The following is a 17165-nucleotide window of genomic DNA, read 5'->3' as shown; positions in this document are numbered from 1 at the left end:
GCTATATGGTCTGTGACATCATCAGATAACTCACTCTAGTTAAAAGCTACATGGTTTGTGACATCATCAGATAACTCACTCTAGTTAAAAGGTATATGGTGTGTGACATCATCAGATAACTCACTCTAGTTAAAAGCTACATGGTCTGTGACATCATCAGATAACTCACTCTAGTTAAAAGCTACATGGTCTGTGACATCATAATATAAGATATTCCTTTATGCCTTTATTGATTCCCTTGGGGAAATGCAGGTGTCATAACAGCATGAGGGAGGGGTGGCACAGGTATGGGCAGGGATATGAGAAAAAATAAGTAGTGTAAACAAAGGTGCAGATGAGGGTCTGTATGCCCTATCGGTTATATGTTACAATAAATATAGACAAGAAAGAAGTTGAATCTGAATATAAATTATGAGTAAGAGTAAACAATATACATAAGGTGCATGATATACGTTATACATTGTAGTCCGTGCAGGTTTTGGTGGTTAAGAGTCCGACACACTCACAGCGCAGACACACCAGCCGCGCACGAAGGCAGGCGGGCGACCAGCGCTTCACTTTCGCTCCCATGTCAACGGATGTAGCTGTGCCCACCGGCCGCAAGCGGGCGCGCGACTCGCAGGCTGGAAGCCATCATTTTCGCTTTGGTTGGATTCAGAGGCGTGCGCCACGCGCATTTTCACAGAAATACACTCAATATCTGCATTATTACCACACATATAGATGTTGTTCAACCAGCTAATGTGTCTGTATCTTTCCCAATACAAATAAACCATATTACTATACTTTTTCACGAGTACAATCACACACATTGATCATCATTCTAAAATGAATTCTAATATTCTAATTAATTATATAATAACTGGTTATACATGCAAAATGGACAATAGAACACTGGAACTGGAAATCTTAAAAAAATCTTCAAACGGGGACTGACTTCGCAATAGACTAGGCATTTACAGCTGTTCCAATGTAAATGTGCACATCCTCCGTGCACTTTCGCCCGCTCTGAAGTCGGACTCGGTGTGCCCGGCCACGCGCGCTGTTCTCACACGGAACCCGCGAGTGCATGTGCGCACGGCTGATGTGTCTGGGCTGTTAGTGGTCAGACATTCGTAATAGTTCTCGAGTTCTGCAGCTGTTAGTTCTCCGGCTGCTGGCAGCAGTCCCTGCCCACGGTTGTGGAGCCTGATGGCCGCTGGCACGAAATAATTGGATGAGGCGGTTAGTGGTGTGTCTGGGCGGGTATGAGTCTGTGGCTGAACGTGCTCCTCATCTTGGAGAGGTAAAGGTTCTAGCGGGATGGTGTCAAGAGAACAGCCTCTCCCTGAACGTCAGCAAAACAAAAGAGATGATTGTGGACATTAGGAGGTCGGGGGTCAGGGACTACAGCCCCCTCAGCATCGACGGGGCACCGGTTGAGAGAGTGAACAGTTTCAAGTACCTCGGAGTCCACATATCCGAGGACTTGACATGGACCTCACACACAGTGTTATCAAGAAGGCACGGCAACGCCTCTACTTCCTTAGACGTCTAAGGAAGTTCCGAGTGAGTCAGAAGATCCTTAAGAACTTCTACTCATGCACAATAGAGAGCATCCTGACTGGCAATATCACCTCCTGGTTTGGGAATAGCACCGCACAAGACCATAGCAGACTACAGAGAGTGGCCCGTTCAGCCGAACGCACAATTGGAGGGGGGCTTCCCACTCTCCAAGACATTTACAACAAGCGCTGCATGGGGAAGGCTAAGAGAATAATCAAAGACCCCAGCCACCCAAACAACTGCCTCTTTGAACTGCTGCGGTCAGGCAAGCAATACCGGAGTCTCATGGCAAGCACAGAGAGACTCAGAAAGAGCTTCTATCCCCAGGCCATCAGGATGCTCAATGAACAATAACACTATGTAACAAACTATCAAATACACCCACAGCACACACATCCACACATACACACTCACTTTAAATAAACAACTCACTGTAGCACCCACTTTACCCACTTTAGACACTTAACACACTTTATATTTATTGGTAAGAGATGCACATCAACTCATACCTCATTGCACCTCACCACCACAAGGTGGCACCACAAGCTAAGCTATACCTCACCATTTCTACACTATATATATTGTTATAACTCAGTTACCTTCTTCTATACTCTGCATTGTATATACTGTATATATATATGTATATTGGATTTTTTTGTTTTGTTTACACTTGTTTACATACATTACTTTCTATTTTATACTTATATTATACTTATTTTATACTATCTTTTTATTTTATCTAGCACACTCTCAGGAGCAAAACAGAAAGAAGCATTTCATACAAAAGTATTCTGTATTTCTGTATGACAACTAATAAAGAAACTTGAACTTGGCTAGCTCCTCGTAGAGGGGGTGGGAAGGCTTCTCCAGGATAGTGGCCAGCTTCCTTCTCATCCTCCTTTCTGCCACCACATCTAGTTTGACCAGCTCGACTCCCACCACAGAGCTAGCCTTCCTCACCAGCTTATTCAGTTTGTTGGTGTCCCTTGAGTTGATGTATCAGATAACTGACCAGTAGGGGTGTAACGGTACGTGTATTCGTCCCGCGAATTTACGGTACGGCCGTCACGTGCGGTACGTGCAGCCATACGAAGAATATGCCTCACAGCGCACGCACACCAGTCGCACATGCAGGCACTTGCGAGGTCCGTGCGAGAACAGCGCACGTGGCCGGGTACATGAGTCCGACTTCACAGCGGGCGAAAGTGCACGGAGAAAGGCACATTTACATTGGAACAGCTGCAGGGTCATTACAATTTTACAGTTTTCTTTCGTTTTCTTGTTCGCCCAATAATGTTAACCAAATGAAACCAATGGAAAGAAACACACCAACAAACACACCAACATTCTCCCCCGCCGGACTCGAGTAAGGTAAATCTGCAGTGCCGCAGCCCCATACATTGCCGGACTCACAGGCACAGCTGATCAAATAAAAAAAAGATACATACTTTTCCTATAGAAAATTATTCTATTTAATAATAATTATTATTATAATAATTATCATAAATATTATATATAAATTAAAATATATATATACAATTTCTTTCTTCGAATAATAAATATTATATTAATAATAATAATTATAAATATTTTGTTTCTGTTGTACCGAACTCGTACCGAACCGTGACCCCAATACCGAGGTACGTACCGAACCGTGGCTTCTGTGTACCGTTACACCCCTGTCACAATCCGCCTGTTCAGCCTGGCCACGTCCCCCCGCCAATTCAGAGACCCTTCCCGGCACCCCTCTTTCCATCAGCCTCTCGTGGACAGCTCCCTGCTCATCCTGCTCCCATTCCCAAGCCTGTGCCGCCCTCTAGTGGACTTTTCCCGCTACTGCCACTATTGTATCAGTCCTGTCATGTATTTGGTGTCACCTTGTTTGTCAGCTTGTGTCTTCACCCAGGTGTGTCTCATTGTTAATTAGTCTCCCTATATATGCTGTGCTTCCCTGTTACTCCCCTGTCGGGTCGTTACCCATGTTGACCTTGTTTCCTGTATCCTGTGAATCTGTCTTTGTGTACCTGATTGCTGCCTTGTGAAAGACACGTAAAGTATTTTCGTTGAACTACACCCCGTCGTGTCCTGCCTGTCTCTCTATCCTCGTCCTGTTCTGCATTTTGGGTCCACATCACCACCGAACCATAACACACCCCTACTGACCAGTCATCAGATAACTGACTATAGTTAAAAGAAAAAGGCTAGATGATCTGATGTCTCTGACATCAACAGATAAATGACTATTGTTAAAAGCTGCAGTTAAAAGCTAGGGGAGCTCAGAGCAGCCTTACCTGAGGCGTTGCCATTGGTGTCCAGAGTTCTGTTGTAGGTGAGATGAGGCAGTGTGCGGTTCAGGTTGGCCAGGCCAGGTGGGTGCAGTGGGTCAGCGGAGGGCTGGGCCTGAGTCTGGGGTAAAGAGAACACCCAGCTCAGTACAGCCCTGTTAGCATTGTACTGAGACCATGGAGTCATACCTGTATTCTGTATGCGCTAACTAGACTCCTAGCCTTAAGGAACACTCACTTCCCCAGAATCAGCTTAATTTGTGTGTATCGAGAGAGGTCCAGGTGCATGCTAGCCTAGCTTAGCACAAGGACTGGAAGCAGTAGGGATCAGCTAGCCTAGCTTAGTACAAGGACTGAAAGCAGTAGGGAGCAGCTAGCCTAGCTTAGCACAAGGACTGGAAACAGTAGGGAGCAACTAGCCTAGCTTAGCACAAGGACTGGAAGCAGTAGGGAGCAGCTAGCCTATAGCTCTGTCAAAAGTGTCAAAAGAAATACAACTTCCAACTATTCTAAAACTGCAGCACAGGAATTAAACTGATATCAATCTTCTTGTCTGACTCTGGGGAAGATGGCAAACAAGTGTATTTCAGCTAGACCTAGGTTGAGTAGAATGTGAAGTATTCTGCAGTGAAATGCAGAGAATGTGAAGACAATTCGATTTAGACACAATCGAAACAGTACATTCTATTACTATATGATTCTAATGATTGTACAGATAAACACAGTAATGAATGAATCTGTTTGGGTAACATTGTATATTACTATTGCACTTTACTGTTACTTTTGCACTCTGGTTGGATGCCAAACTTATTTTTGTTGGACTATACTTGTGCTGTATAATGACAATAAATGCAAATCTAATCTAATACACACCCATTCACATAGACACGTATACAAATACACAGCCATACACATACACATATACACATGCATGTTGGGGCTGTTCGATTAATCAAGTTTAATTTCAATTACGATTTTGTCTTCCCACGATCATGAAAACAAGATAATTGAGATACAACAATTATTGTGCAGCATGCCACACGTACAGTATACACCACGCACACCCATTCAAATACACGTATACACCACGCACACCCATTTAACCTTCCTGCGCTCCACCAATACACTGCATCCCTTTACCCCCTTGGGACGTTTTCTCTCTTTATTAACTTCAGTCCTCAACATACATATCAAATATTCCTTCATTTTCAGGATTTTAACCCCTTAAATACCAGTTTGTGTGATTGAAGCGTGGCTTATTTTCAAGACAAAAAACACTAAGGGTTAATTATTTTCCATCCCATAAATGCTAATGTCATTTTTGTGCAAATTATAAAAATCGAAATTCAATCTGCAATGGTGTCGTTTTCAAAAAAACGTGTTTAACATGGGAGTCAATAGGGACGTTTTTTGACCAAAGGGGTAAAGGGAGGTCTCATATTGTTGCAGGGCAAACTATAGCCTTTTAAAAAAAAAGGGAATGCAGACTTAATTTTTTGCCCCAGAAAAACTGCCTTTCAGGGGATATGCATTAAATCAAGACAAGGTTATCCCAAGTACAGTATGTACAGTATCTACAGTTGGGACGTTTTTTGTCCCAGGAGCGCAGGAAGGTTAAATAGACACGTATACACCATGCACACTCTTTCACATAGACACATACACCATGCACAGTCCTTCACATACTGTAGACACATATACCCTATGCACACTCTTTCACATAGACACATACACCATGCACAGTCCTTCACATAAACACATATACCCTATGCACACTCCTTCACATAGACACATAAACCATGCACAGTCCTTCACATAGACACATATACACCACCAGTGGTGCGTTGGTCATGGGACAGGGTTGCACGCCATTCCACCAGATCTGTTGCACGGATGCACGTGACGTCATTAAAACACAGTGCAACCAGGTATGAAATCACCAACGCACCACTGTACACCATGCACACCCATTCACATACTGTAGACGTATACACACTCGTGCACATGTGCACGGTACCGTGTCCAGGTTCTGCTTGGGGCAGCCGTCAGGGTTGTACAGCATGGGATAGCCTCTACGCAGAACCACGTCCACACTGTGACCCATTGGTACCGACTTCAACATCTCCACTACTTCCTTATGAGACAGACCCAGCACACAGCTGTCATTTATATACACCAAGATGTCCGCTACGCAGGGAGGGAGGGAGGGGGAGAGATAGAGAGAGTGAGAGAGAGGGGGGAGGGGGGTGTTAATGCAAAAGGCACAATACTGTGAATATTCATGTTTATATCAACAATAACTCACAAACAAACCATGTAAGACACATTAATTATTATATTTACAATGTGTATTCATATTCACAACAGTCTATTTCTGAAAAGGTCCAATAGCTTACTAGCCTGAAGGTGTTTTATTTGTTCAATAAAGTAGGCTCATTCAGAGAGAGAAAGAGAGAGAGACAAGTATTAGTATTAGTACTAGTAGCAGCAGTAGTAGTACTAGTAGCAGTAGTAGTAGTAGCAGCAGCCATAGTAGTAGTAGTAGCAGTAGTAGTAATAGTAGTAGTAGTAGTAGTAGTAGTAGTAGTAGTAGTAGTAGTAGTAGTAGTAGTAGTAGTAGTAGTAGTAGTAGTAGCAGCAGCCATAGTAGTAGTAGCAGTAGTAGTAATAGTAGCAGTAGTAGTAATAGTAGTAGTAGTAGCAGTAGTAGTAATAATAGTAGCAGTAGTAGTAATAGTAGTAGTAGTAGCAATAGTAGTAGTAGTAGTAGTAGCAGTAGTAGGAGTAGCAGCAGCAGCAGCAGTAGTAGTAGCAATAGTAGTAGTAGTAGTAGCAGTAGGAGTAGTAGTAGTAGCAGCAGCAGTAGTAGTACTAGTAGCAGTAGTAGTAGTAGTAGTAGGAGTAGTAGGTGTAGGGGTAGGAGTAGTAGTAGCAGCAGCAGTAGTAGTAGTAATAGTAGTAGCTGTATTAGCAGCAGTAGTACAGTAGTAGTAGCAGCAGCAGCAGCAGCAGCAGCAGCAGTAGTAGTAGCAGTAGTAGTAGTAATAGTAGTAGTTGTAGTAGTAGCTGTAGTAGCAGCAGTAGTACAGTAGTCGTAGCAGTAGTAGTCAGGGGTGTAGCTCCAGATTCTGGGCCCCATGAAAGAATGTATTTGTAGGCCCCCAGTGAATGCGGCCACGCGTAAGCGCGCGAGCGGAATTGTTTTTGGCCATTTTGTTATTGATGAAAACGCATAATATGGTTTTTACCTATACATTCGGATCAGCAGTTCAGCACCTGCACTGTTGGTGGGTGAGCCTAGTAAAGGATGTCGCATTGCGTTCATCTTCAATGAATGGACCAATGCAATAGTCTACCAAAGCCCCCCCTCTCTCTCTATATATCTCACACACACACACACACACACACACACACACACACACACACACACACACACACACACACACACACACACACACACACACACACACACACACACACACACACACACACACACACACACTTCAGAAACAAACATAGTATCTATGAGAGCATCAATAATACACCTGAGTTTTTTTTTTGGGGGGGGCCCCCCCAGTGCTGGGCCCTTGGAATCATCCTAAGCTACCCCCCCCCCCCCCCCCCCCCCCAGCTACGCCCCTGGTAGTAGTAATAGTAGTAGTTGTAGTAGTAGCTGTATTAGCAGCAGTAGTACAGTAGTAGTAGCTGTAGTAGGAGTAGTACTGTAACAGTGTTATTATTTACCTGTATTCAGGGCAGGTGGGCCGCCTGGGGTAACACTGTAGACCTGGAGGAACTCTTGCAGCCGACTTCCTCCTACTATGTTGAACCCAAACCCTCTGGGACCTTTAGAGAGACGAGTGTGGATGGAATATCCCTTTAATTCACTAGGCTGGTCAGTGAAGGCTGGCACTGTAGAGAGAGAGAGAGAGAGAGAGACAGAGAGAAAGATAGAGACAGAGAGAGAGGGAAAGAGAGACAGAGATTTGATTTTTAATACACCTTTATTTACAAATAAATACGCAATTCATCAATACAAATATCTCACACAATTCACAAGAAAGAAAACATCACAGACTCAGACTCACAGCATTAAAGACTATGCAAAAATGGAATTAAAAAACAATTCCTCCTCAATGACTGAACAAACAACTTGAAATAAACTCATCTACATTCTTCATCAGAAGAAAAAAAACCTAAAATCCACTCTGATTCTCGCTTTCACCAGCACAATGAACAGAGGAATTAAGTCTGCCCCTGAACCATTTTCAATCCAGTTTTTCCTACTTTTATATATGGACAACTTAGCCTGTCCCACTAAAACATCCATAAGTTGACAATTTGCTGCATTTCTCCTCCTGTAACCAGCTCCAAAAACAAAACTCTTAACCGACCAATTACCATCACAATGTGTGAAAAAGCTTCAAAAAGCACCCGGTCTCCCACATTGAACAGAAGAGTGAAAAACGGTATCTGGCAACTGACAGAAAGGACACCTAATGGATATATCTGTGTTCATTTTTTGCCACAAATGTCACCTGACCTTTTATTCAGTGGGGCTTTATAAAGCACCCTCCACACTGGCTTACAGTCATCTGCTACTTTTAACTTGTCCCTTCTCCCATTCAGCATGTTTTTATTCAAAGCAACCACACAATATTTATATAAAACATTTTCCCAGTTTGAATTAAAAATCCAGCAAAGATCCTGCCAAATGTCTACTTCAAGACGCAACACAGGGAAATTATCCCTCTTATGAGGCATCTCAGTCCCTATATAACATAGTCCTGCAACATCCAGTTCCTTGTTTGTGAGTCTACCCAGCCAAGCATTCAGAATGTCCCTGATGTACCTGCTCGACCTCAAGAGACCAAAAGACACTGCCTCTGTGTCATGAAGTCTCGGACCTGCCACATCCACTATGTGCTTCAGTTTTACAGCTTCAGCTGAGCACAATCTCTGAGATAGGCCAGGCCTGCTGTTGTCCTGAATGTCCAACCTGGCCCCCTGGATTAAAGGCTCCTCCAGGAGCCAGAACAGTTATAAATAGTCCAGGCTCTAAACAGTCACAAGAGGTCTCCACAACACATCATCACCTGTGAGATAATGCTGTATAAACTGGAGTGAAAACTGTTACTCTGGTCTCTAGATGCACTAACCCCCGCCCTCCCTTCTCTAGGTATAGTACACTTTGTGATACCCAATGTAACCCCCCAAAAAATCTTTTTTGGTAGCAACCATTTCCACTTTGCTAGTCTTCCTTCCATCTTCTCTACCATCCTTATCCTGCTAGATCTCAGTGCAGCATTCGATACAATCGATCACGATATTCTAATCAATCGTCTTGAAAAACCTTATCGGTTTCTCAGAGGGAAATTCTATGTTAAACAGTTTTAACTTAACTCAAATGGTTAAAGGCCCAACGCGAATAACAAACAGCACCAGCACTCAGATTGACTTAATATTCACTAATAGACCCGAAAGAATTACAAAAACACACAATATGATAACAGGGCTGTCAGACCATAATATGGTGCTGATATCAAGAAAACTAACAGGCAAGCGGTTCAATACAAATGCTGGGAAAAGTGAATCCTTTGGCATTCCAAAACACAAGCAAGAGAAGTTTAGATTAGCCATACAAAACTTAAACTGGAACGATCTACTGCTTGAAAGTGACCTAGAGACAACTAGTCAAGTTTTTATGGAAAAATTGCAATCTACAATCAATACATTTTCAATTAGGATAAAACGCAAAAATAAGAAACAGACTCTCCCCTGGGCGAACGATTTGGTCAAGAAACTAATGAAGGAACGGGACATTGCTTTAAAAATTGCCACAAAATCAAAGCTGTCTCACGATAGACAAAGATTTGTAATGTTGAGAAACAAAACTGAGAAACTGAGAAAAGCAAAAGCAGATTTCTTCATCTCAATTATTGAAAATGACCACGGTAACTCAAAGGTTATATGGAGTCAGATCAAGAAATTAACTGGTCAAAACAAAGCTGCAATTAAGCCAATTGAACTGAAGGTCAATGACAAAACTTTACAGGATCCATCAGATGTAGCACCGGCCCTCAATCAGTATTTTGTAGAGTCTGTGGCCGCAATAGCCCAAAGCTTCGCAGTTCAGGACAGTAGTCCTGATCTGCCATCTACTATAAATATTTATGAACCAGCAGTCATACCAAAATCAGTCACTGAGATAGAGGTTGCAAATATAATTACATCCCTCAAATCCTCAAGAGCTAAGGATATATATGGCATGGACACACTCATGCTGAAAGAGATAAACTCCTCTATAGTGAAGTCACTGACCCATATAATCAATATGGGTTTCAATCAAGGAAGTTTTCCTAACCCATGGAAGCCTGCAGTTGTGGTCCCTTTATTTAAAAGTGGTGACCCTCTCATGACATCCAATTACAGACCCATCAGTATTCTACCCATAGTGTCCAAGGTGTTTGAAAAACTGATTGCCAAACAGGTCACTGATCATCTCAATAACAGCTCCTTCCTACTGCACCCAATGCAATTTGGATTCAGGGCTAACCATTCAACAGAAACAGCAACATGCTTCTTTTTAGAGACAGTCAAGGCTTCAATGGACAGGGGTGGGGTTGTGGGGGCTGTGTTCCTTGATCTAAGGAAAGCTTTTGACACTGTTAACCATACTATTCTACTCCAAAAGCTGGTCAATTTCAACTTCTCCGTAGAGTTCCTCAACCTCTTCAAATCATACCTCTCATTCCGTTCCCAACTTGTCAAAATTGAAAATCATAAATCTACTGCCATCTGTATGTCAACTGGTGTCCCGCAGGGCTCTGTCTTGGGTCCAATCCTGTTCAGCATGTACATTAACGATTTGCCTTCTGTGTGTGGCCAATGTGATGTACTGATGTATGCTGATGATACAGTGATATTTACACACGGTAAAACCACAGAAGAGGTTGCAACAAAATTGTCTAATGTCATGGTGAATGTCACATCCTGGCTTAAGAACAGCTGTTTACAATTGAATGTCTCTAAGACTGTCTGTATGTTCTTCTCCAAGGGCCACAGATAAGTTGCAGAGCAGGATATCTTCATCTCCGGTCAGAAATTACAGGTAGTATCAGAATATAAGTATTTAGGATTACACATAGACCCAAACCTTAGCTTCAAAAATCACATAAAAAAAGTCTGCAATAAGGTAAAGTTCAGCCTATCAAACTTCAGGTACATAAGAAACTTCCTTTCAACAGAGGCAGCAAAGCTATATTTTCATTCAATGGTTCTTTCCCACATCACATCTTTGATAACCTGGTCCAATTCACATTCCACCATTCTGAAACCACTTCAATCACTTTACAAACAAGCAATAAAAATTCTAGACAAGAAACCATTCAGGTACCATCATTGTCACATTCTAAAAAAATATGATCTACTCAGTTGGGAAAACCTGACCCTATATCAAAACGTCTGTCTAGTTTTTAAAATAAAGTGTGGATTGGCTCCTCCTCCTTTGTCCGGTTTCATCAACCTCAAGTCTGCCTCAACCAGGAACACTAGAGGTGCGGCAAGGGGGGACTGTACAATCCCTTTCAAAAAAAGTGTATTTGGCCAGGCCGTCTTCTCATACAGAGCATCCCACCAATGGAACTCAATTCCTCGAACAATTAGAGTGTCCACATCATACCATTCATTCAAGTGCAGGGTTATGGAATGGCTCATTGATAACCAGAACTGTCAACACTGAGGTGTCTGTATGTGTATATGTGTGTGTGGATATGGATATGGTGCGTCTGTCTATGTCTGGGTCTCTTAATATGTCATGATGTGCTCTGTCCTTGTGTCCATGACTGTATTGTGACCTGTATCCCCTACTATGTCTATGTGCTTTTGTTGTGTTTTTATTCTAATGTATTTATCTTGATTTTATTCTGTTTTTATTGCTAACCCTTTTTTTACACAGGATTTTAGCCTGTACCTTCTGGCAGGGGGACTACCAATGGAAATTAGCATTTTGGCTAAAATTGGGTGCATTTACATTTGTAAAATGTTTTATTAATGTACACTGTCCCCCTTGAACAAATAAAGTAAACCTAACCTAAACTAGGAGGCCACATGTCTGAGATATATAACAACTATGGAGTTGCACAAGGGAGTTGCTTAGGTCCTTTACTCTTTTCCATTTACATGTTACCGCTGGGTGATATAATCCGAGAACATAATGTAGGTTTCCATAGCTATGCGGATGATACACAACTGTACATATCTGCTGAACCAAATGATACAGCTATTAACTCCATCACAGACTGCTTATTGGCAATAAATAAATGGATGAGTAAGAACTTCCTGATACTAAACAAAGTAAAGAACCTGGGAGGACTAACCCCTTGGATCAAATTTGAGGTCACAAGTATCGGGGTTATCATAGATTCAGAACTGAACTTCAATTCTCATATTAACAAAGTGACCAAAACATTGTTCTTCCATCTCAGAAATATAGCAAAAATACGACCATTTATTAATCAAAACTATGCTATCCCCCCCCCCTCACAGTGAGCTGTGGTGTTCCACAAGGAAGCATACTAGATAGATAGATAGATAGATAGATAGATAGATAGATAGATAGATAGATAGATAGATAGATAGATAGATAGATAGATAGATAGATAGATAGATAGATAGATAGATAGATAGATAGATAGATAGATAGATAGATAGATAGATAGATAGATAGATAGATAGATAGATAGATAGATAGATAGATAGATAGATAGATAGATAGATAGATAGATAGATACTTTATTAATCCCCTTGGGGAAATTCAGGGTATCTCGCAGCTCACACAGTATACAGACATTGATAGTTCTCATTCAGTTATTACACGTTATGTCTGCATCATGAATAAAAAATAAGCACATGATAAAATTCAATGAAATCATATCCATCAATATTAATAGGAGCGTGATTAGATAAAAGCAGGTGTATAAAACAGTGTATAAAAACAGGTGTAAAAACAGGTGTGTGGGTCAGAGGTCAAGGTCCCCCGCACTATATTACGCTGTTGTACAGTCTGATGGCTGTGGGGACAAAGGACCTCCTGTGCCGCTCAGTCCGTGAGTGCAGGGAGATGAGCCGTCCGCTGCGACTGCTGCTCTGCCCCACCAGGGTGTGGTGGAGAGGGTGGTTGGTATTGCCCATGATGGCCAGCAGCTTGCTCTGCGTGCGGCTCTCCACCACTGTCCCCAGTGGGTCCAGTCTCCTCCCCACCACTGAGCCAGCCTTCTTGACCAGCTTATCCAGCCGCCTGGCATCCCTGGCCGTGGTATTACCACCCCAACAGACAGCGGCATAGAGGAGCACACTTGACACCACTGCCTGATAGAACATGAACAACATTTCCCCACACACATTAAAAGACCTGAGCCTCCTAAGGAAGAACAGCCGGCTCTGTCCTTTCTTGTAGAGCGCTTCCGCGAATAGTAGGACCGCTACTATTCCTAATTTATGCAAATGACATGTCATCAGCTTGTGACTGCAACTTGTTCCTGCTGGTCTCTGACAAGAACAAGTTACAGGTTGAAAAAGCCCTCAGCTCGGAACTAGGCAAAATCTGCATATGGCTCGCCGACAACAAACTATCATTACACATGGGCAAAACAGAGTCCATTCTCTTCGGTTCAAATAACAAACTCAGCAAGACCGACGGCTTCTCGGTTACAGTGCGTGACAATATTGTCACAAGGAAAGATGAAATTACCTACCTGGGTTCCATCCTAGAGGCTAATCTTTCCTGTGACAAAATGGCATCCAATGTAATAAAAAAAGTCAACCAACGAACTCGATTCTTGCACCGGATCTCCTCTCTGGTAAACAAGAATACCCTGAAGACTCTGGCAGGAGCACTCATTCAAGGGTACTACGACTATGCTTGCACCTCATGGTACCAAAGCACCTCAAAGGCACTAAAAAACAAATTACAAACATCTCAAAACAAGCTAGTCAGACTACTGCTTGACCTGACTCCTAGAACCCACCTCACCCCTGCCCACTTTGACAACCTAGGATGGCTTAGAGTAGACGACAGAGTACAGCAACTTGCAATGGGCCTGGTCTACAAGATACACAACGCGACCAAGGTACCCATGTACATGTCAAAATACTTCCCAAAGGTCAGTGAATACCACGATCACAACACCAGAGGGAGCTCCACAAATCATGTTAAACCCAGATTCGGCTCAAACAAGGGACTAAACACGTTTCGCAATTATGCCACATCAATGTGGAACGCCCTACCCAAAGCTGTAAAGGAATGTGAATCACTACCCACTTTCAAAAACACTCTCAAAGAACACCTACGGGAGACTGCAATTTGAAACTGGCCCCTACAAATGTCCTAACCCAGTTGTACAGTAAATGACCAAGTATGGCTTTGTCAGTATTCCAATGTACAGTGTACAGTGTCGTCGTCGTCCCCCTACCCAACCCCCCCCCCCCACCACCTCCAATGTACAGCCCCCACCCACCCAACCTCCTCCAATGTACAGTTTCTACGTCAAATGTATATACACTTTTTCTGGACACTTTTTGTATCACAAACAGTACTGTATTTGCAAATCTGATATGTCATACATGTATAGATGTAGCAGTACTGTCTATCTGTATGTCATATATGTTATGATGAATTGAAAATGGGGGACCCTGATGTAAACAAGACGAAAGTCTTTCTCTGGTCTGCATCCCCTTAACAATTGTATGTATTGAGCTGTACTGTACTGTACCCATTCTGCAATCTGTTAATAAACTTTTCAATCAATTCAATCAATCAATCAATCAATTCAATCAATCAATCAAAGAAGCTAATTCATGCATTCATATCTAGCCGGTTAGACTACTGTAATGCACTTTTCACAGGTCTCCCTAAGAAAACCACAGAGAGGCTTCAGCTAATCCAAAACTCTGCAGCCCGATTGCGAACTAGAACCAAAAGGAGAGAGCATATTAATCCAATCTTAGCTGCTCTACACTGGCTTCCTGTAACATTTAAAATTTACTTCAAGGTCCTTCTCCTTACATACAAAGCTCTAAATGGACCGGGACCTAGCTACATCGCCAACACTCTAATAAATTACAGGCCAGCAAGAACACTGCGATCATCAGCTGCTGGACTACTAGAGGCTCCCAGAAACAGTCAAAAGAGGATCGGTGATGCAGCCTTTATCAACTACGCCCCAAAACTATGGAAAAAACTGCCCAAAAACATCAGGGAAGCCAACTCGCTAGACATCTTCAAAAGACAGCTTAAAACCTATTTCTTTGCTCAGGCATTTAAATTAAACATCAGGGACATCCTGACACAAATTGTACTTTACCTGCACTTGTCTTACCCTGCCTACTTGTATACACTTCCTATCAAATTCATGTGTCGGTTCTATGCTAATTTAATTTCACTGCCTCCTATGCACTGTAATTTTAAGAGTGCTGCTCTGTTGTAATTCAAAACTGATTAAGAGCGATGCACTGCTCTGTTATATTTTTATTAGTGCTGTCAATCGATTAAAATATTTAATCGCGATTAATCGCATGATTGTCCATAGTTAACTCGCGATTAATTGCAAATTAATCGCATAAAAAAATATGTATCTACCTTAAACGGATCTTTTTCAAGTTCCAAGTTTTAATACTCTTATCAACATGAGAGTCAACAAATGCTTGCTTTATGCAGCCATTTAACACAAAAGGATGACCCTCATGCATTGCAAATTTGCATCAAATTCAAAACAGAGTGATGCACAAAATAACTTAAATAATTTAAAACAATGAGTAAAGTGTGCATGAAATAATAGGGGAAAGAAAACGTTAGGAACTTGTTACATTCACCCACACAAGGGCTGAGTAATCACACACCCCCCCCCCCCCCTCTCTCTCTCTCTCACACACACACACCCTCTCTCACACACTCTCCCAGCTCTTTCTCTCTTGCCCCTTCCTCATCTCTCTCACCCCCCTCTCTCTATATATATATATCTCACACACACACACACACACACACTTCAGAAACAAACATAGTATCAATGAGAGCATCAATAATACACCTGAGTGAAGTCTAAAATATAGTGGCGTTAATAGAATCGGGCGATAACGCGTTAATACCGCGTTAACTTTGACAGCCTTAATTTTTATTGAACTATTTTATCACACTTTTTACTTTGCACTGATGCACTGCTCTGTTGTATGTTAAATACGCTGTTGTATGTCCGTTCTATTTAATAATTCTTTGCCTCTTTTTAAACTGAATCAAACTGCACTCTTTTCTTCTTTTTTTATTACTGAATGAAACTGTAGACAGAGAGCCTATTGGGATGCTAGATCCTAATGTGAAACACTGTGATTTACCTTACCTTGCTACCTCTATATCTTTTTTATGCTCGCTTATGCCTGTACTTTTCACTGTTGTGAAGCACTTTGAACTGCAACTTCTGTATGAAAAGTGCTATACAAATACATTTATTATTATTATTACCACACTCTCACCGTTTTTCTTGATGGACCAGCATCAACGCCCAATGAAGTAGAGACTTCAAAAACAACTAAAACTATTTACAGATTGTCAACAATGGACGTTCCGGGAACACAGTAAGTCTGGGTCCAGTGAATGACCTGGTCCATCACTTTCTTCAGCCTGTTGGACAGGACTCTGGAGATCAGCTTGTAATCTGTACAGAGCAGAGAGACCGGACGCCAGTTCCTTATATTCTGTAAATCAGCCATTTTTGGCAACAACACCAGAACTGCTCCCCTGTAGCTCTGGGGCAGAGACACATCGTTAACCTCTTAATACCCGAGCGGTCCGGTACCGGTACGAGATTGACATCACGCCATAAATCCATCTCTACAGAATGTATGAATTCATGTTTTCCCCCCCAAATGTAGCCAAGAATAAAGAAATATGAGTTTATAAAAATCGATTAATATATATTTTTTTAAAGGCGCTTATTGATGTGAGGATTTGGCGCAACCTAACTTGAGTAATCTTTTGAGAGAAGAGACCCAGGGCTTTCAATGGGCTTTTATTTCTCTTTTTTTCAGGATCATATCTCATGGGTGGAACAAACCTGAACGTTATTGCCATAAAATAGAACACAGTTAGTTTAGCTACCTTTCTGTGAACGTCTAGCAAAAAACGGCGTTGCAATCTGATGAAAAATGGCGGAGAACATTACATTATAAAAAAAGTAACTCTACTTAAAGTAGATTTCATTCAGGGTTTTTGCTGCACTATCAGGAGATGCCTGGTGGTACTAAATCTAGATTGAACTCTGCCATTGGAAAGGGGAGATTTGG

At 42.0% G+C, this 17165-nt stretch overlaps 1 protein-coding gene across 1 annotated transcript in view; it reads right to left on the bottom strand.

Moving 5' to 3' along the window:
• magixa (MAGI family member, X-linked a) overlaps positions 1-17165 on the bottom strand; it is a gene marked incomplete at both ends in the record, with an annotated part of 120686 nt that overhangs the window by 63620 nt on the left and 39901 nt on the right. Inside the window, 3 exons of the mRNA XM_084333408.1 lie at positions 3837-3951; positions 5848-6017; positions 7575-7742. Coding sequence (XP_084189534.1) covers positions 3837-3951; positions 5848-6017; positions 7575-7742 — 453 coding nt within the window. The remainder of the gene's footprint in view (positions 1-3836; positions 3952-5847; positions 6018-7574; positions 7743-17165) is intronic.

This window comes from Notolepis coatsorum (genome assembly GCF_963971535.1).
Source record: "Notolepis coatsorum genome assembly, chromosome: 17".
NCBI lineage: Eukaryota > Metazoa > Chordata > Actinopteri > Aulopiformes > Paralepididae > Notolepis > Notolepis coatsorum.
This window is presented reverse-complemented; position numbering and strand designations above follow the sequence as displayed.